The sequence below is a fragment of the Nerophis lumbriciformis genome, linkage group LG05 (assembly GCF_033978685.3).
Source record: "Nerophis lumbriciformis linkage group LG05, RoL_Nlum_v2.1, whole genome shotgun sequence".
Classification (NCBI taxonomy): domain Eukaryota; kingdom Metazoa; phylum Chordata; class Actinopteri; order Syngnathiformes; family Syngnathidae; genus Nerophis; species Nerophis lumbriciformis.
This window is the reverse complement of record NC_084552.2, coordinates 38698466-38719480: the sequence shown is the minus strand read 5'-3', so window position 1 is coordinate 38719480 and position 21015 is coordinate 38698466. Positions and strand designations below refer to the sequence as shown.

The 21015-nt window shown below is 42.3% G+C and overlaps 1 protein-coding gene across 1 annotated transcript in view; it reads left to right on the top strand.

Annotated features, from left to right (window-relative positions):
- efnb3b (ephrin-B3b) overlaps positions 1–21015 on the top strand; it is a 157927-nt gene that overhangs the window by 124038 nt on the left and 12874 nt on the right. Inside the window, exons 3-4 of the mRNA XM_061960392.2 lie at positions 12442–12534; positions 20884–20943. Coding sequence (XP_061816376.1) covers positions 12442–12534; positions 20884–20943 — 153 coding nt within the window. The remainder of the gene's footprint in view (positions 1–12441; positions 12535–20883; positions 20944–21015) is intronic.

Here is a 21015-nt window from a genome sequence, read left to right as displayed (position 1 = left end):
CCTAATTGCAAAGTAAACACATCAGCTTTCACACTGCACTGTCAATAATTTCATTATTCTGCCCTCGCTACTCGTTTCCAGCGTGTGCAGCTAATTAACAGTATGTTCATCAAGTTTCGTCGAGCCTATTTGGGTGATGTTCGGCGGGCAAATGAAAAACTTTGGCGGACCAGATGTGGCCCAGGGGCCTCCAGTTGAATAGCCCTGTTATACAATAAAACCAAATTCAGTCAACGTAAGCAAGGGCTTGCACAGAGGGAAAGAAGGTTTGAATAGAATCCCGAATCCTTTCTGCTCATTTCCATCTAGAGGCAGTTGTTAACACAGAGAGAGAGTAAATCTAACCGTTTCAAACGTATATTCCTTGTCTCGTTACCCTCATGTGACACACTCCGTCCTCAATTCCAAAGCCCATGCATGCCATCCAGTCACCGTGCAACAGGGGCCCCAAAAACCCGCCGACTTTTTGTCTTATTTTGTCTTTTGTTGCTGCTCCCAGTTTGGCGATGAAGTGCAACCGCAATAGAGTCAACAGAGGTCTTTTGTTGTTGTTGTTATTGTTATTTTGTCTTCAACAATAGATGTGAACAAACCCGCTCCCATCGCTGAAAAACAAGTTCGGGGGAAACTTCACGCTGTGTTGGAAGAAGTGGTTCGTTGTGTATTTTGAGATGGAATGCAAAGTGAAAATAATACTCCACTGGTGTGTGATTTTTTTTCCCCCCCTCCTTCTGCATGTGGAGTCCAAATAGAGCCTGTTCTGTTTCAACTGGAATTCCTTTTCTCCACAAACTAATGGCTTGTGATAGCTTCATTAATGCTTGCAGTCTGGTTATAAAAGCGTCAGCAGATTTCTGAAAAAAGGTTTTTGGTCTATTTTCATGGTGAGACAGTTTTTTTTTTCCAATGTTTTACTGAAGATGAGGTCAGAGGGGTCGAGGAGCTGAGGTTATACGCTTTTCATCATCTACATGACACACATGGCGCTCTGGAAAGGGAGCAAAACAAATTTAAACAGGAAGACAACTGTAAATTCTACACACACACTTGAGACACTAACTTGGCCTTGTGGAGGCGAACATTTAGAGGGCAAGCTGCACAGACGGGAATGCTCTGCATAGACAGACACATAAGGACCAAGAACTAGCAGCATGCTGGGGGCACACAGCACGGACCAGACTGAACCCATGGAAAATGTTGACAACAACACAGAAATGAGACACAGGTGGGAGACAGACGGGCGGTGTCACAAAGAAACAAGATGGGTGAATAACAGGACGACAGACAAGAAAAGGAACAACATTAAGAAAGATGGGTCCGAAGAACCGAGGTTGGATAACAAGTGAGACACAGGTGTGGAACACAAGAGCAGGCAAGAAGCTGGACACAGGTGTAGGATGTACTGTAAGCGTAGACAAGTAAAGAAGAACACAGACAGAGGTGTCGGCCACAAGGGTGGACAAAAGGAAAGTCACAGGTGTAGGTGGACACCAGTAGAGGACACAAGACACAGGTTAGAGTGGATAACAATGAAGTCACAAGTGCAGAACACAAGGGAAGATAAGAAGCAAGACAGATGTAGGACACACGTAGGTGTCACAACTGTTGATGTCAATCAAGACACAGGCAAAGGACTCAGTAAACATGACTCAAGGAGCATGTGTTGGACATGTTAGACAAGAAACACTCATGTGAAGGGCACAAGGATAGAAAATAAACAAGGTTTAGGGGAAGGACACAAGGATAGAAAATAAACAAGGTCTAGGGGAAGGACACAAGGATAGAAAATAAACAAGGTGTAGACCGCAAAGGTAGAGAAGAGACAAGGAGTAGGTGAAAGACACAAGTAGTGATGGGTAAATGTCGCCTCAGTGAGTGTATGGCACACTCACGAGCTGTAGTGACACAGCAGTGATACTGTGTTTGTGTTTCATAATGGTCATCTGCCACCTGTTTTGAAATGTTTTAGGATAATTTAGCGACCAAATATTGTGTAACCTGGATTTACAAACCCCTCCTTGTACGCACGTTTCGATTTATGAGCCACAAATATGATTTAGTGTACCAAGCTTGTCTCCGAGTATGAATGTTCCACCCATTGTGTGTCTTACAGTGTAGCCATTTTGTGCCTGGCAGCACATCCATTGTGGGTGGGTTTAGGCCTGGGCCGATAACAAATTTTGCTTGACGATATATTGACCTACAAATTATTGCCGATAAACAATATTATTACAAATTAACCATTGATTTAATGATAATACATAATAAAAATGCATGTACATCCTTTCAAATGCCCTAAACTTGTATTTCTCGTGTATTTTAATGTTATTGAAATGAAAACGTTTAAATCTCCAAGTCAAATAAAACAAACAAATAATAACAATACAATATATTTTGTCTGTTTGTAAAATTTTGCACTTATGTGATAAATTAATAAATAATTGATTAATTAATTAATTAAATATCTTAAGTAGGCGATGCAGGGCTCAAATATAACCAATCATAACAATGGTAAATGGGTTATACATGTATAGCGCTTTTCTATCTTCAAGGTACTCAAAGCGCTTTGACACTATTTCCACATTCACCCATTCACACACACATTCACACACTGATGGCGGGAGCTGCCATACAAGGCCCTAACAACGACCCATCAGGAGCAAGGGTGAAGTGTCTTGCTCAAGGACACAACGGACGTGACTTGGTTGGTAGAAGGTGGGGATCGAACCAGGAACCCTCAGGTTGATGGCACGGCCACTCTCCCAACTGCGCCACGCCGTCAATAATTAAAATAGCTAAATAAAGCGTTGACAAATAACGTTGCACTTCTATATTAAACATGTAGGCAGAGGTCGAGTTTTACATTACTTACCTGACTATCAAGTTCGGACCTTTTTAATGAAAACAGTTTAAACAGGGGTCCCCACATCTGTGGTCCCCTCCAAGGTTTCTCATTGTCATCCCATTGGGTTTAGTTTTTTCTTGCCCTGATGTGGGATCTGAGCCGAGGATGTCGTTGTGGCTTGTGCAGCCCTTTGAGACACTTGTGATTTAGGGCTATATAAGTAAACATTGATTGATTGATTGATTAGCACGTCATTTGTAAAACAAAATTAAGTTTGGCAGATTCCAAGTCGGGAACACTGACATGACATGACAGCACTTTTAAGAAAATGCTAGTTTTCTAAGAGTATTAAATGGCAGCATGTCTTTGGTGATGTTTTTTTTTATTTTGCACTGTTTTTTTGCACTGAGCTGTCACCTGGCTTCTTCACATGTGAGTGCGAAGTAAGTGTGGACTGTCGAGTGGTTGTATTTCAAGTGGGCGTTGTAGTCGTCGCGCACATTCGGCAAACTGGCCTCTCGGTCTTAATCGTCTCATCTTGTTCCCAAGGTTTAAACGGAAATATTCCCACAGTGATGCGATGGCATTTGGTTTTGTGTTCATTTTGTCCATGTTATCTGCTACATGCTAACTAGTTGCACTGTGTGATCCTAGCCGGCCAGCGGCCCGTGTAACCGTGCCACTGCACAAAGAGTCAACAACACTTAACGAGTACAAGATAATTCACCCCCTTCTTTTTATTACGCCATGGTACAAATGCGCGTAGCTGCTAAAAGCGACGGAAAGCGTGAATGCAGATGGCGATTTATTAACTTCCCGACTTTAATTTTCATTTATCGTCGGTTAATCGACTTACCGAATATCGGCCCAGGCCTAGGTGGGCTTATCAACCTCATGTGCTCATTCAGTCAGCACAGCAGTGCTGTGCTACTGTGCCACTGAGCTCAGTATAAGTGCAAAGAAAGCAACGGAAAAGCAATGTGTGGTTTGAAACACTCAGGAAGTATCCACAGCGTTGTCAACACTGCCTCCTCAACTTGCCCTTCCTTCCGCTGAGTGCACTGAAGATTATTCGACATGGTAAAGCGGATTTTTTTGTTTGATTCCTTTTCATTGGAGCGTTTTGTGATTTTAAACTGTGAGTACACCACAGGGCTAGTGACAGTGTGTGTGTGTGTGTTGGCAGAGCGGCTGTAAATGAGAACAGTTCTGCTAGATCAGGGTATCACCAACGCGGTGCCCGCGGGCACCAGGTCGCCCGTAAGGACCAGATGAGTAGCCCGCTGGCCTGTTCTAAAAATAGCTCAAATAGCAGCACTTACCAGTGAGCTGCCTCTATTTTTCAAATTGTATTTATTTACTAGCAAGCTGGTTTCGCTTTGCTCGACATTTTTAATTCTAAGAGAGACAAAACTCAAATAGAATTTAAAAATCCAAGAAAATATTTTAAAGACTTGGTCTTCACTAACTGACAAAGAAACAGATAACAGATTTGGTGTCCAATTCAAAGTGTGACATGATTGATTTAACAATTTGAGAGTTGACTTTTGTATTTTACATGAGTTATTATTTGTACAAACATGGTGCAAAGTAATTCATGATTTGTTAAAATGAGATATTGTGATTTCACAAGACTGTCTTAGAAGTGATCATTTGAAAATGTTCAATTTGAAAAATGTGCACTTAGAGAAAATATAAAAATAAAGTGTTGCATATTGATATTTATCTGTTTCTATATATATTTATTGTGAGAAATCATTAAGATGATCAGTGCTTCCACAAAGATAAATATCATTAATTATTAATAATAACATAGAGTTAAAGGTAAATTGAGCAAATTGGCTATTTCTGGCAATTTATTTAAGTGTGTATCAAACTGGTAGCACTTCGCATTAATCAGTACCCAAGAAGTAGCTCTTGGTTTCAAAAAGGTTGGTGACCCCTGTGCTAGATGTTGTTGTTTTGGCTTTGTTATTGAGTAGAACGTTGATCCATCGCCCTCTTGTTTTTTTTTTTACATACAGTACTGTATAGCACTTTATATTGTGTTCAAAGTGGACACAATTTTACTGAAATATGGACTTTGGTCAAGGCTGCAACCTTATTCATGTTCACATTGTTTCTGATGAAAAAATCTGCTTCAATGTTCATCCATCTTCTGCCGCTTGTCCCGTTCGGGGTCGCGGGGGTGATGGAGCCCACCCCAGCTGCACACGGGCGGAAGGCGGGGTACATCTTGGACAAGTCGCCACCTCATCGCTGGGCCAACGCAGATAGACAGACAACATTCACACTCACATTCACACACTAGGGCCAATTTAGTGTTGCCAATTAACCTATCCCCAGGGGTATGTCTTTGGAGGTGGGAGGAAGCCGGAGTACCCGGAGGGAACCCACGCAGTCACGGGGAGAACATGCAAACTCCACACAGAAAGATCCGGAGCCCAGGATCGAACCCAGGATCTTCGTATTGTGAGGTGCACGCACTAAGCCCTGTGCCACTGTGCTGCCCTGCTTCATTATACAAACATTTTTATTTATTAAAAAAACAATTGAGTTTGCGAAACAAGATTCCCTTGTTATGTATTGCAAGAATCGGTTAGAATTGAAATTTGTGTTGCATCGAGAATCAATTCTGAATTGAATCATTACGACAAAAATCAGAATGGAACTGAATCGAGAGCTGCTGTAAGATTCCCATGCCCAGCAGACGGGAGCAGCACACATGTATAGGACACACTGGTCAACCAGTGCATGGAGAGACACAGTTGTACGACACAAAGTTCAAGCAAAAACATGACACGTAGTGCATCTGGAAATCCATCCATCCATCCATTTTCTACCGCTTATTCCCTTTGGGGTCGCGGGGGGCGCTGGAGCCTATCTCAGCTACAATTGGGCGGAAGGCGGGGTAAACCCTGGACAAGTCGCCACCTCATCGCAGGGCCGCATCTGGAAATGACAGTCTTTTTTTTAAATAAAAAATACAAGCAAAAAAATATTTTTGGGTACTGTGTGTAGAATTTTGAGGACAAGAATAAATGTATTACATTTTTGAATAAGGCTGTGACATAACAAAATGTGAAAAAAGTGAAGCGATGTGAATACTACACCTTTGTGTTATTTGCTGTATATTTGTTTCTGTGTTTGCTGTGCACCTGTGTCTCATATGTCTCATGCATTATGGATCTGTCCAATGTCCTCATCCAGCATGATGCACTTGCATATGGACGTTTGTCATATTCTGCTGTCCTTCCACGGCCCCCTCGTGTGCGGACCTCCATGCCGTGACTGCACTTTTATTCCATCGATTGTGTCCCCACGGAGACGTCGGTTCCTCTCCCGTGTCCTCTGCCCTGTCACATCAGCGCTCATCATTGTCTCAATTACTCATCCTCCCCCGTCCCCGCTCTTATCTCATTGTGAACGGCCACGTCCTCCTTCGTGCCCGTTACTCTTTTTTTTTCCCCAAACGGGGACACCTCCACGCCCTCACAAATACTCTGGCAGAAGAGACTTTGGTCCACGCCGTGTCACTCCATCATCACATGGCATCATGTCGCATCCTCATCATATCACCGACAGCTTGTCACAGCCAATCACATCTCCTGGCCTGGCAATCCCGTCCCTCCGCATGCCCTCCTTGTCTGCTCGCCCACGTCGTTTTCCTCACCTCCCTTGTTGCCCACTCGTGTCAGAGGACATTAGTTTCGGAACAGCTGAGGGTGAGTGGGCGGGTCCGTTTGGCCCGTCTCTCTCCTCAGTCCACACTCAAATGAAGAGAGGACCAGTCATGCACAGGCGGGACAACAAATTGTCATATAAAGTCAATAAATGCTATTTGTATTAGACGTCTCCCAAAGTGAGCCCAATTTGCATTCCTGTTTGTGCAAGTGTGCTTCATGCATTGACCTCCGTCTTGTCCTCCTCCTGCTTTCACGCTCCACATTATGCATGGAAGGATGGAGAGAAGAAGGAGGTGTTAGAAGTGAAGCTGCATATTCTTCACACCTCTCTCTCTCTCTCTCTCTCTCTCTCTCTCTCTCTCTCTCTCTCTCTCTCTCTCTCTCTCACTTTCCTTCCATCTTCCCTTACACCCTTTTTCTCCAGACGGGCTAATCGCTAGTGTGAGGACAAATGAGTACCGGTGGCTAAAACCTAGAAAACAGGGAAGGACGAGCGTTCTTTTTTTGTTTGTTTGTTTTTTGGGTGGGGGGTGGGGAGCTTGCGAGTTGTGCATGATTGATTGATGCTAAGGAGGTGCGGTTGTCACTTTGTCTCAGTTCTTCGTCTTCTTGCATAAATATATAACTGACAACATTCTTGCCGCGCTGCCAAGCTGCCCTGAAGCTGCAAGCTGTTTGACGGACAGCGGATGGTGTTAGTATAATTATAAGCCTTGGATAAAAAGAGACGTTGTGACTCTCCTAGGCACTTTTTTCAGCATTTGAAGTTTACATACTCGGATGACCAATGAAACTTGGTTCCTGGATATTGTCGGGGGTGTAGCACCAAATTCTGGGCCCCCATACACAAACTCCTAAAAGCCCCCCATCCCACCCTAAACACAACGCCGCCACCCTATACGCACACACACTTTGTATGTTTACACACACTAAAAACAATATTATTTCATAGATTTTGGTGGAAACCAGCTTTGTAAAACACACAGATGGGATTAACATATTGAGAATACATCTCGATAAACCCCCCTAAATAATAAGTGTTTTTTTCACAAAAAAGTGCCAACAAATTAAATATAAAGTAGCATGCATATTAAATTAAATAATCATACAACCTGTAATTTTTTTACTTAAATGTAATTATGAATCGGTCAGGTTTTCCTTCACTTTAAAGGCCGACTGAAACCCACTACTACCGACCACGCAGTCTGATAGTTTATATATCAATGATGAAATCTTAACATTGCAACACATGCCAATACATTCGCGTGAAATATCCTGCTGAAAACGTCTCGGTATGATGACGTCAGCGCGTGACGTCACGGATTGTAGAGGACATTTTGGGACAGCATGGTGACCAGCTATTAAGTCGTCTGTTTTCATCGCAAAATTCCACAGTATTCTGGACATCTGCATTGGTGAATCTTTTCCAATTTGTTCAATGAACAATGGAGACAGCAAAGAAGAAAGCTGTAGGTGGGAAGCGATGTATTGCGGCAGGTGTTGTGCTGGATAACGCACCGCCGCCGTAGAATGCACCCCCTGACTGTTTTGCCGGATAACACAGCCGGTGTTTCATTGTTTGCATTCCCGGAAGATGACAGTCAAGCTTTACCATTGGCCTGTGGAGACAGGACAACAGAGACTCTTACCAGGAGGACTTTGAGTTGGATGCGCAGACACGGTACCGTGAGTATGCATGCAGCTGTGGCTTCCAAACATTTGATCGCTTGCCCGTACGTGCGTGCCGCTATGTGCATGTCACGTACGTAACTTTGGGGACTTTGGGGAAATATACTGTATGTGCTGTATGAACTTTGGGGAGGTGAACGGTACTTTGGGCTGTGGGATTGAGTGTGTTGTGCAGGTGTTTGAGTTGTATTGGCGGGTTATATGGACGGGAGGGGGGAGGTGTTTGTTATGCCGTATTAATTTGTGGCATATTAAATATAAGCCTGGTTGTGTTGTGGCTAATAGAGTATATATATGTCTTGTGTTTATTTACTGTTTTAGTCATTCCCAGCTGAATATCAGGTCCCACCCGCCTCTCACAGCATCTTCCCTATCTGAATCGCTCCCACTGCCCTCTAGTCCTTCACTCTCACTTTCCTCATCCACGAATCTTTCATCCTCGCTCAAATTAATGGGGAAATCGTCGCTTTCTTGGTCCGAATCGCTCTCGCTGCTGGTGGCCATGATTGTAAACAATGTGCAGATGTGAGGAGCTCCACAACCTGTGACGTCACGCTACTTGTCTGCTACTTCCGGTACAGGCCAGGCTTTTTTATCAGCGACCAAAAGTTGCAAACTTTATCGTCGATGTTCTCTACTAAATCCTTTCAGCAAAAATATGGCAATATCGCGAAATGATCAAGTATGACACATAGAATGGACCTGCTATCCCCGTTTAAATAAGAAAATCACATTTCAGTAGGCCTTTAAAGCAGGGGTGTCAAACTAATTTTAGCCCAAGGGCCGCATGGAGGAAAATCAATTCCCGAGTGGGCCAGAATGGTAAAATCATGGCATGATAACTTAAAAATAAAGACAACTCCAAGTTGTTTTCTTTGTTTTACTTTGGCCAAAAATAGAACAAGCACATTATGAAAACACAATTCTGAAGAAATTGGTTCAGTTTCAAAAACACACTGAGCTTAGACTTGGTGTCAGTGTATCTACAAAACCAGGATTAAGCTTCAAGTCTTTCTGGGATTGAACACAAAACACAACATGTAAACTCTTCTTGGTATCAAATACCTCCTTTGTCACGTATCAATCTGGTGCTAACTCAACAAATCGTAAGAAACGGAGGAAAAAGCTATTCAAAAGGGTTAAGTTCACTTTTCTCATGTTTGACGGAGACATTTTGGGGCAATGAGGGTGCCAAATGACAATGTGTTTGAAGCAGAAGATATAAAACGGCAGGTTTTAAGTTTCATGAGGGTCGAGGAGGAGAAACCACAGTCACCCTTTACTGCACCTCTTGCTTGCCTAACAGAATTGCTATTGTGACATCCAGTGGACACATTTAGAACAGCAGTTTCTTTTGTTAGAAAAAAAAAAAGCCGATAATTTTTATACTTGCCAAACCCATCACGCGGGCCGGAAAAAACCTGTTTGCGGGCCGTACGTTTGACACCCCTGCTTTAAAGCGTAAAGTAGAGATTAGCTGTTACACACTGGATTATCTTCATCATAACACATCATTATTATTATGATTATATTATTTTTACCGCATCTCCTGGGGGTTAAGTATCCCCCTGTCATTAAACACTATTGACGCCTTTGTTTCTAAATTTAATCGAGGGTCTTTGAACGCATCACAGTTATGGGCAATGAGATACAAAAGTTAAAATTTAAAATAACTTTTTATAAGTAGTCTTAGACATTCTTCAGTTGACTTAACTTTCACGGCTATATTCATTTTATCTCAACATTCATGATGTTCTTTTTTCATAACTTGCGTATTGAAATGACAGGGAAACAAAATCTTCAAACTTTACCAAAGCTCTGTGCCCCCCTTGTGCTTGGAGCCCCGGTAAAACATCCCCACTGATCCGTCCCCTTCGACATCCTCCCCTACCCCTCAAAAGCTTCACCTGTTGGCTTCCATTTAACTTAAAAAGAAGCTTTGAAGCAGGTGAGCATGGAAAAAAGAAAGACAGTATAGAAGTAGAACAGAACAAGACAGAGGTGTGGACAAACGTCAACACACAGGTGAAGGACACAAGGCCAAGACACAGGTGTTGGCTACAGGTGTAGAGGAGAGGAAAGATAGGTGTAAGACACAGGGGTATAGACATGTAGGTGGGACAAGATTTGGTAAAAATCAAGACACAGGGGAAGTACAGGTCGTTGAACTTTACTTTAATTGACAAACAAAACATTGTTTGGTTTATTTGAATGTTATTTTGAAATACGGGCTTCACGGTGGCAGAGGGGTTAGTGCATCTGCCTCACAATACGGAGGTCCTGAGTAGTCTTGGGTTCAATCCCGGGCTCGGGATCTTTCTGTGTGGAATTTGCATGTTCTCCCCGTGACTGCGTGGGTTCCCTCCGGGTACTCCGGCTTCCTCCCACTTCCAAAGACATGCACCTGGGGATAGGTTGATTGGTAACACTAAATTGGCCCTAGTGTGTGGATGTGAGTGTGAATGTTGTCTGTCTATCTGTGTTGGCCCTGCGATAAGGTGGCGACTTGTCCAGGGTGTACCCCGCCTTCCGCCCGATTGTAGCTGAGATAGGCTCCAGCGCCCCCCGCGACCCCAAAGGGAATAAGCGGTAGAAAATGGATGGATGGATGGATTTTGAAATACAGAAACTAAAATATAAAAATAAGCGTTCTTCATTCTAGATCAATATAGTCTTTAAGTAGCATCTTTCGGTTCCAGTGTTGGAATATAATATTGTCAGCATTTTGGTTCATGTTTTTTTTTTTTTGCTCTTGACTGGTGATTTAAATCTTTGCTGAATGAAATATAAATAAAAATTTTTTTTTTTAGATCTAGTTATTTCTCTTTGAAACTGAGAATATTTAGATGGGTCTGTGTACCTTCCGTCTATTCTATTTTCCAATTCTGAAACGCAAATCAAAAAACAAAATTAGGGCCGTTTTTAGATTTTTATTATATATGGCAGATTTTAAAACAAACAAAAAAGGGTTGAATTTCATTAAAATATTGCCATGACATTGGATTTTGTGCTGTTTTCCATTTATGCATTTTTATTTTTCCTGATAAACACAAAAATCCAATTGATGTTTATCCAAAATGCAAAAATGCATGTTTATCTGTGTGATGACAACTTTAAACGGAAGCAGTATTTTAGCTTGTCCTTCGCATTTAGCACGTTTTTAGCATAACGGTAACACCATTGTTCAGCAGGAGTCCTATTGTCGTTTAAAAAAAGTGTCATTAAATAATTGTCCAACTTTTGTTTCAGAAATGAAAATAGAAAAATTGGCCCAAAATTTGTTTTTAGATTTGCATTTAAGAATTGGAAATAGAATGAACGGAAGGTACACGGACGGACCTAGATGTATTTTTTTCATTTTATTTTTTGTTTATTGTTGTCGCCCTGCCTAAGTCCGGCCACCCCAGCCCCCGACCCTGAGAGGGACAAGCGCTAGAAAATGTATGGATGGGTTTATTGTTGTCATGGCAACCAAATCATGACGTAATGTGATCGTGTGATTTGGCTGATCAATTGATATGATGCAGGTGTACCGAATAAAGCGGTTGTGTGACTGCAGATACTGTCACAAAAAGATCAAGTATACGTCTATGCTGTGGTTATGTTGCCTTAAAATTTGTGTAAAATGTTCTGCTCGCAGTTTTTCAAAAGTATATTCTAGGAAACCAGTTGTTTTTTGGTTTTCATGTATGGTTGACCCAAACATACACTGACCGGTACATTAGAGAGGAGACAAGACACAGCTGGGTGCGCATAAGTGGACAAAAGCAGCAATCACCTCTTCCCTTCTTGTACCTTTAATGTATTTAAAAGCACAGCAATTAGATGTTTTCAATCTCAATCCAAGACAAAATTGCACCCCCGCCTTTGTACTGCGCGGTGAAAGTGGTTTATCTAAAGCGACGGCGACAGGGGCCGCGGGGGGTGTTAATGTATGCCGATGAGCAAGAGGACTTATTGAAGTGCCCCTCGTTCTTTTTTTTCGTTTGACATTTCAAAGTTTCAAGTCGTGCTTTTAAATTGCAGCTTCTGCAAATGTCACTTGTCGCTTCGCCGGAACGCTTGTGCGGAATGTATTGTTGGAAATTGACAGTCACTGTGCCGTGTGAATGGACATACTTTGTGTGTGTGCGTGTGTGTGTGTGCGTGTGTGTGTGTGTGTGTGTGTGTGTGTGTGTGTGTGTGCGCTTAGCTAACTATGTCATTTTCCTCTCCCTGCAGCGACGTCAGATGGGACGCGCCAAAGTCTGGACAGCATGAGGGGCGGAGTGTGTGCCACGCAGGGCATGAAGGTGGTCCTTAAAGTGGGGCAAAGTGAGTCCTCTTCCTGCTTACTTATCGCCTCACACTTCTGTGAGGGGTGTTCACATTTGTCATGTGTGGTTCGGTTAAAAAGAACAGTTTAACAAGTGTGAATGCACTAGTGTTGTAACGATAACAATATTTTGGTACCGGTACTAAAATTATTTTGATACTTTTTGGTACTTTTCTAAATAAAGGGGACCACAAAAAAATTGCGTTATTGGCTTTATTTTAACAAAAAATCTTAGGGTACATTAAACATATGTTTCTTATTGCAGTTAAGTCCTTAAATAAAACAGTGAACATACTAGACAACTTGTCTTTTAGTAGTAAGTAAACAAACAAAGACTCCTAATTAGTCTGCTGACATATGCAGTAACATATTGTGTCATTTCTCATTCTATTATTTTGTCAACATTATTAAGGATAAGTGGTAGAACATTTATTTTTAATCTACTGTCTCATTTACTGTTAATATCTGCTTACCTTCTCTTTTAACATGTTCTATCTACACTTCTGTTAAAATTTAATAATCACTTATTCTTCTGTTGTTTGATACTTTACATTAGTTTTGGATGATACCACACATTTGGGAATCAATCCGATACCAAGTAGTTACAGGATCATACATTGGTCATATTCAAAGTCCTCATGTGCCCAGGGACATATTACCTGAGTTTATAAGTATAACATACATTTTCAGAAAACGAAAGATGTTGTGATGCCAACAAATATCGACGTAATCATAATAGTATCGATTCGATACTTGATATCATTACAGTGGATGTTAGGTGTAGATCCACCAATGACGTTTGTTTACATTTTGATGCCGGTGAGCTACGGTGTGTAGTGAAACATGTTTAGCTATTCCTCGTCCTGCAGGGATGATACTTGTAAGAAACTTACTTTATTTGTCACCATGGAGACCAGGATTAGTGATTTAGAAGTCGCTAAATCAGATGGATGTTAGCCGCTAGCTAGCTAGCTAGCCATGTCTTAAAGCACCTCTTCCTGAGGGCGTTTCCATGTTATAACTTCACCTTTATCCTTAGATTTTAAGCCAAAATGCGTTCGTTCTCCCTTTTCTGTCTACACACTGTGTCTGCTTGTAAGTACTCCGTGATTGTGCACTGCCGAACATGCTCCTCTGCTTGTAAACCCGCAATGTCACGACGTGACTTCGACACGGGTACATGCTTGACCGTACGTTTCAGAAACTGTATAGTACCGAAAATGATTCATTAGTATCGCGGTACTACACTAATACCGGTATACCGTACAACCCTAGAATGCACGCTTTTTTTGTCCGCTGTCCACAGCATCTTCCTCATCTTTAAAAGCATGTCTTTGGTCTCTGCTGCACAGCACACTCGTCTCCCCCTCTCAGCGAGCATATTAGAGCTTGTTAAGTGGCGAGAACAACGCAGAAGTGTAGGATCAGTCAGCTCTAATGAGCCCCGTTGACTCCCCTCACACTTCCTTTTAACTGCTTGCACTCCTCATTCTCGCGCACACAGCTGTACATTACAGACCACATAAACATTCTTTGGCTTGCTCGCGCCAAAAAGGCGAGCGACTTCCATTTGTGACTTCAGGCCGTGCATAATTTGTTTGCAGCTAATGAGCCTCGCCTTCGTGTTTCCCGTTTAGGCCCCGTTTACACTAAGCCGGATAAGGTTATCCAGGGTAAATCACACCTAACCTTTTCATTGTCCACACACACACACACACACACACACACACACACACACACACACACACACACACACACACACACACACACACACACACACACAATAGTAGTTTAAGACCCCCACGCCCTTCCGTCCACCAGCGCAACGTGACCTAGTACGCATGCACGGAAAATGCGCACGTCATAGTCACCTCCAGTGTTCCTTTGTGTGCAAGTTCTTTAATTTAACTTATCTGAACAATATCCACTGTTGTGGTATTTCAATTAACTGGAATCCAGTGTGCTGTGGGGCCCTATTGTAGTGAATCACACCTGAGCCATCATAAAATAATACAATCTTTATTAGACACGTAAACAATGTGATAAAGAACATTTTACATCAATCAAACTAGGGATCTAGATATCTGGTCAGGACACTCCTCACTCTTTTAATAATAATAATAATAATAATAATGGATTAGATTTTATATCGCGTTTTTCTATTATTAGATACTCAAAGCGCGCACAGAGAGGTGGGAACGCATCATTCATTCACACCTAGTGGTGGTAAGCTGACGGAGGCTGTCAGTTTGCGCCTACGGCCCCTCCGACCACCACCCATTCATCATTAATTCACCAGTGTGAGCGCCACCCGGGGAAGGGTGAAGTGTCCTGCCTAAGGACACAACGGCAGCGATTTGGATGTCAAGAGGCGGGGAGCGAACCTACAACCCTCAGGTTTCTGGCACGGCCACTCTACCCACTACGCCATACCGCCCTCTTTTGCCTTCACCTTCATTGTCCATTCGTTTTTGGTGACTTTATATACTCTGGACCTTAGACGTTGAGTCAGCGACATACATGGCGGACAATAACTGATACAGTCTGCTTTGCCAGTCCAAATGCAATCGCCGTTTTCCTCAAAGCACATGCTATCTTTTTTATCACATCCACGGGAGCTCGCATTCTCGTTGTCTCTCCTCCAACAAATGGACAAAGTTTTTCGCTAAGTAGAAACAAAGCTGACCCGCCCGGACATTGAAAAGTTCTCTTGCCGTCTGAGAAGTGTTGTATGCGAAATAGCTGCAATCGCTTTCTCTTAAGGTATTCATGTGTGATTTCCACAAGCGTCTGTACAGACGGAAGGAGAAACACGGGCATGTCTGGATGACTCGCCTCCATATTTCCAGTGGTTACCTCCGAGTTACGAAACTGTTTTATTATGAAGCTGGCTGTGGCATGTTCTTTCTGACGTCACTTCCTGTGTGGGCACGGTCTTTCTGGTGTCACTTCCTCTCCGAACTCAGTTTGTAAACGATCAATGAGTCCATACAAAGCTAAGTGCCAGAGATTCAAGGATTGAATGGTAGAGATGTCCGATAATATCGGTCTGCCGATATTATCGGCCGATAAATGCTTTAAAATGTAATATCGGAAATTATCGGTATCATTTTTTAATTATCGGTATCGTTTTTTTGTTTGTTTTGTTTTTTAATTAAATCAACATAAAAAACACAAGATACACTTACAATTAGTGCACCAACCCAAAAAACCTCCCTCCCCCATTCACACTCATTCACACAAAAGGGTTGTTTCTTTCTGTTATTAATATTCTGGTTCCTACATTATATATCAATAAAATCAATACAGTCTGCAAGGGATACAGTCCGTAAGCACACATGATTGTGCGTGCTGCTGGTCCACTAATAGTACTAACCTGTAGCAGTTAATTTTACTCATTTTCATTAATTACTAGTTTCTATGTAACTGTTTTTACATTGTTTTACTTTCTTTTTTATTCAAGAAAATGTTTTTAATTTATTTATCTTATTTTATTTTATTATTTGTTTTAAAAAGGACCTTATCTTCACCATACCTGGTTGTCCAAATTAGGCATAATAATGTGTTAATTCCACGACTGTATATATCGGTATCGGTCGATATCGGTATCGGTAATTAAAGATTTGGACAATATCGCAATATCGGATATCGGCAAAAAGCCATTATCGGACATCCCTATTGAATTGCAATACATTTGTTCGAGGAGGGGGACCTTAAACGCCGGTTTAGTGTGGCTGAAACAGGGCTTAGGCTAAATAATTATTTGTTTAAGGTGTTAAACGACTTAGTGTAGACATGGCCTTCGTGTAGAGTGAAAAAAAAACTAACCTGCACATTCCTGCACATAATAGCCATCTGTCCTTCCCATGACCCCGCCTCCTGCCTCCCTCCTCCCCGACGCTCGGTCGGCGTTATCGTGATTTGTGTATTGTGTCGCCGCTATCAGCCCGTTGCATCAGCAGAGTCGACAGAAATACTCTGCCGGGCTCTTTTGAATGACAATAACGCTTGTTGTCACACGGCAACACAACTTAAATAAATAACATATCTAAAAACACTCCGCTCTTGAAATGCAGCCAATATTTTGTCTGAGTTCCCCTTTTTCCCGGTGCTCACTCAAACACCACCTCTGCCGCCGCAGCTCTCCACATCTTCGCTCCGTCTTGCTGCCGCCGCGGCTTAAAGGTCACGTCGATGTTGTTTGTCAACTAAATAAAGCATTGCTGCGACTCCGCAGACACACGTGCACGCCTGGCGTCCACACACTGCCTTGTCCCGGCCTATTTCATCGCACATCTGTCCCAGCCGGCTCCTTGTCAGCCTCGCTCACAGCTCACCGTCGATGCAGGCCATTGCGCCCCTGAGCTCGCTACACGCTGGACGTGTGGAGTAAAGTCTGCTTTATATTACTGTGTCCAGACTAGGCCTGGGTCGATCTTCGATAAGCCAATTAACTGGACGACAAATGAAAATGATGTCGGTAAGTTGGCCAGCCTGGTCAATTGCCGTGGTGTATGCGTTGTTACGAGTTACAAGAGCGGTCACTCTTTTGCATCGGTCTCAGCAGCTGCGGGCGTTTGTACCTCAAATAAACGGTAAAAATGACCCGCTGAAAAAATCCCAAAGGTTATTTATACCGTGTTAAATTAAAATAATCGAAAAAACGTGATTGATAACCACATGTTGATAAAATCATAGAGACCAACTAGCGTTAGTTTGCTAACTAGATTAAATGCTAGCATGTAGGGTTGTACGGTGCACCGGTATTAGTATAGTACCGCGATACTAATGAATCATACTCGGTACTATACCGCCTCTGAAAAGTACCGGTTTCTTCCAAGGATCATCCCTGCAGGACGAGGAATAGCTAAACATGCTCCACTACATACCGTAGCTCACCGGCGTCAAAATGTAAACAAACGCCATTGGTGGATCTACACCTAACATCCACTGTAATGATACCAAGTGCAGTAGCGTATCTAGTCGATACTACTATGATTGCGTCAATATTTTTTGTTATCAGAACATCTTCTTTCGTTTATTTAAAATGTGTATTTATAAACTCAGGAATTATGTCCCTGTACACATGAGGACTTTGAATATGACCAATGTATGATCCTGTAGCTACTTGGTATCGGATTGATACCCAAATTTGTGGCAGCATCCAAAACTAATGTAAAGTATCAAACAACAGAAGAATAAGTGATTATTACATTTTAACAGAAGTGTAGAAAAACATGTTAAAAGAGAAAGTAAGCAGATATTAACAGTAAATGAACAAGTAGATTAATAATTCATTTTCTACCACTTGTCCTTAATAATGTTGACAGAATAACAGAATGATAAATGACACAATATGTTACTGCATACGTCAGCAGACTAAATTAGGAGCCTTAGTTTGTTTACTTACTACTAAAAGACAAGTTGTCTTGTATGTTCACTATTTTATTTAAGGCCGAACTTGCAATAAGAAACATATGTTTAATGTACCCTAAGATTTTTTGTTAAAATAAAGCCATTAATGCAATTTTTTGTGGTCCCCTTCACTTAGAAAAGTACTGAAAAGTATCGAAATAATTTTGGTACCGGTACTGGTACCAAATATTGGTATTGGGACAACAACACTACTAGCATGTGTTGTAGATACCGTGGTATTTCCGTTTCAAGGTCTCCCAAATAATGCCGTGACGTGTGACGGTGTCAAACAACAACTTGATGTGTTTTTTTTTTTGGCGCTTTAGCGTTGGCCGGGTTCTGAAAATAAATTACATCTCCTAGAATACTCTACGCAGTGCGGGACTGGCAAGGTGGGGGCGTGGAACGCCGTGAGCAGGAAGTGAAGTGTGTTCGTCGTTGATGAGAAGAGTTGTTGTTTTCGGACAAATCATCAAAATCCATCCATGACTATTTGAGTTATGTTGCCAACAAACAGACAAACAAACCCTGGCAAAAACCGAACTTCTTCGGCAGAGATAAGAAAGCTTGCATTCTGCAAAGCAAAGCGCACCACTTTCGTCTCGGGTGTTTCCAAGGCAACACAGCCAGCCAGCCACGCCACAGCGCATGGAGGTGAATCACCAAAAAACACAGCGCAAAATACAAGTAAACTGGGTGGATCTCATGTGAGATGAATTTGGGCGAACCATCCCTCAGTGGCCTTGTGGTTAGAGTGTCCGCCCTGAGATCGGTAGGTTGTGAGTTCAAACCCAGGCCGAGTCATACCAAAGACTATAACAATGGGACCCATTAGCTCCCTGCTTGGCACTCAGCATCAAGGGTTGGAATTGGGGGTTAAATCACCAAAATGATTCCTGAGCACGTCCACTGCTGCTGCTCACTGCTCCCCTCACCTCCCAGGCGGTGGAACAAGGGGATGGGTCAAATGCAGAGGATCATTTCACCACATCTAGTGTGTGCGTGACAATCATTGGTACTTTAACTTTAACTTTAAGATCAGAGAAAAAAACAAGATAAATGAATATAACACAGTACATAAACACAAATGTAAATTGACCAAATCCGTCATCATAAGACCTAATAACAATTCTTTAAAAATCCCTGAAGAAAGCTAACAAAACAAAACACTCTGTGGAGCATAAAAGCATTTTTGCAGTAAAGTATTTCACATTTTACATACAAGTTTAGTAATCGTAATATCATTTTATGATAACACACCAGTTTTGTACACAGAAAAACAGCAGATAATTAACATAATATGAATTTAGTCCTCAGCCTCAGACTGTTGCAGGTTTTTCAACCGGTGTTTTTTTTCCTGTTTACAAGAGGCGTAAACATTAACAACAGGTGTGAAGTGCAATTTAAAATCTAACTTCTCGAGCCTTTTTTGATGAAAAATCATCAATTACGTCATCGTACGAAATCTGTTGTGCAACTGTTTGATTGATGCTGATGATGGCAAGTCCAGAGAGATGCTCCTGTAACATCCAGGATCTCAAGTGCCTTTTAATAAGCTTTACTGTTTCGCTCGTCAATCAACCGGAGTCACGTGAGTCACGTTCATGACACTTTTTTTCATTTGTCACATAACCCAATTAAAGGTGTAGCTATACAGGTCGATTTTAATTTTAGGAATGAAATACAATTTATTTGGAAGCAGTTTGTAATGTGGGCCCCGCGACCCTCCTCCTTGCCAAATTGTCTCTTCCCGTGTTGCCAACTTTGCTAAATCTGTGTTTCTAATTCTCTTGGCGACTTTTTTTCGTAAACAGCTCCTAGCGACAAATCTAGCGACTTTTACTGGTGTTATTGGAGACTTTTTCTCTGTGTTTTGGAGACTGAGGCGATAGCACAAAGCAGGGTGCTGCCGTGAGTCCATCCCCTGTTCCAAAGCTCTCACAGGCGGTCAGCTGGTGCTGCCATGGTGCATTCTACTCTTAATGGGAACTCTATAAAAAATAAAAAATAAAACCTACTTATAGAAACGAGCACCGGTAGTCTATAAAACTGGCGAGATTTGTTTTTATTTTATTTTTTTTTGCGTTCGCTTCGCCCTAGCATTGCTTGCACCCTGAGCGGTCCCCCACATTGCCCATAGCAAATGGATGGGGGGTTAATCATTAATCATTTTGCAATGCAGTCTGCTGAAAATGATGGAAGGCGCCACTCTACAGAGTGGTCAAAGTCGGAATTGCTACAAAACACATTTTAAGATATTTAACACTCTATACTGCCGTCTGGCGGAAAAAGTGGATAGTTCACCCCAAAATTTGTCACGTTTCATGTGTCATGTGAATCCTCTTCCCACTCTATGTGTGGACTAACTCAATAGGCGGCCCTCTCATCTTGTCTAGTCTCACTCCTGTCTTGCGTCGCCGATTGTCTCCCGCACCCCGTCTTGCGGTGTCCAGATGGCCTCCAATCCAAGAAAACCTCTCCTTCTGGAAGCGTCTTCTTCATCGGCGCCACCACTCGTGTGTAATCAAGTGTGTGTTTGTGTCACATCAGTGCACTTTAATCACCATTACTGAGGGCTAGCGAGGCAGATGGGCTGATTTAGCGAGCTGCAGATTACAAGCCGTTCTGGCGTTGCGTCGAAAAACACAACTCGGCGACCTCTCGTCGTTATCCCGTTCGACCTCACTGGATACATTTCAGTCCAGTTTGGCTCACCATAGAAAAGTCTGGAAGGGGAAAATCCTGATCTGGCTTGTTAGCTGCTACGTAATCGTCGAGGAGTTTAAGAGTTTTGTTCTTTGTCTTCATCCTTGCCTATTCAACCCATCATTGGACAGCAGTGTGTTTATCTCTATTATGGATTATTTTATTATGATGTACCTAACTCTGGAAGGGAAGCCTTTATCTCCAACTGACTGTCCACCCACTTACAGGTCCATACGGGCTGCCTCCCAAGAAGGAGACGGCGGGACGCTCCACCAACAGGAACTCAGGTAAGCAGCAAATGGACATGATTCAAGAGACGGATAGAGGAAATGAGAAAAGGCTTGTAGACGAGGGAGTGG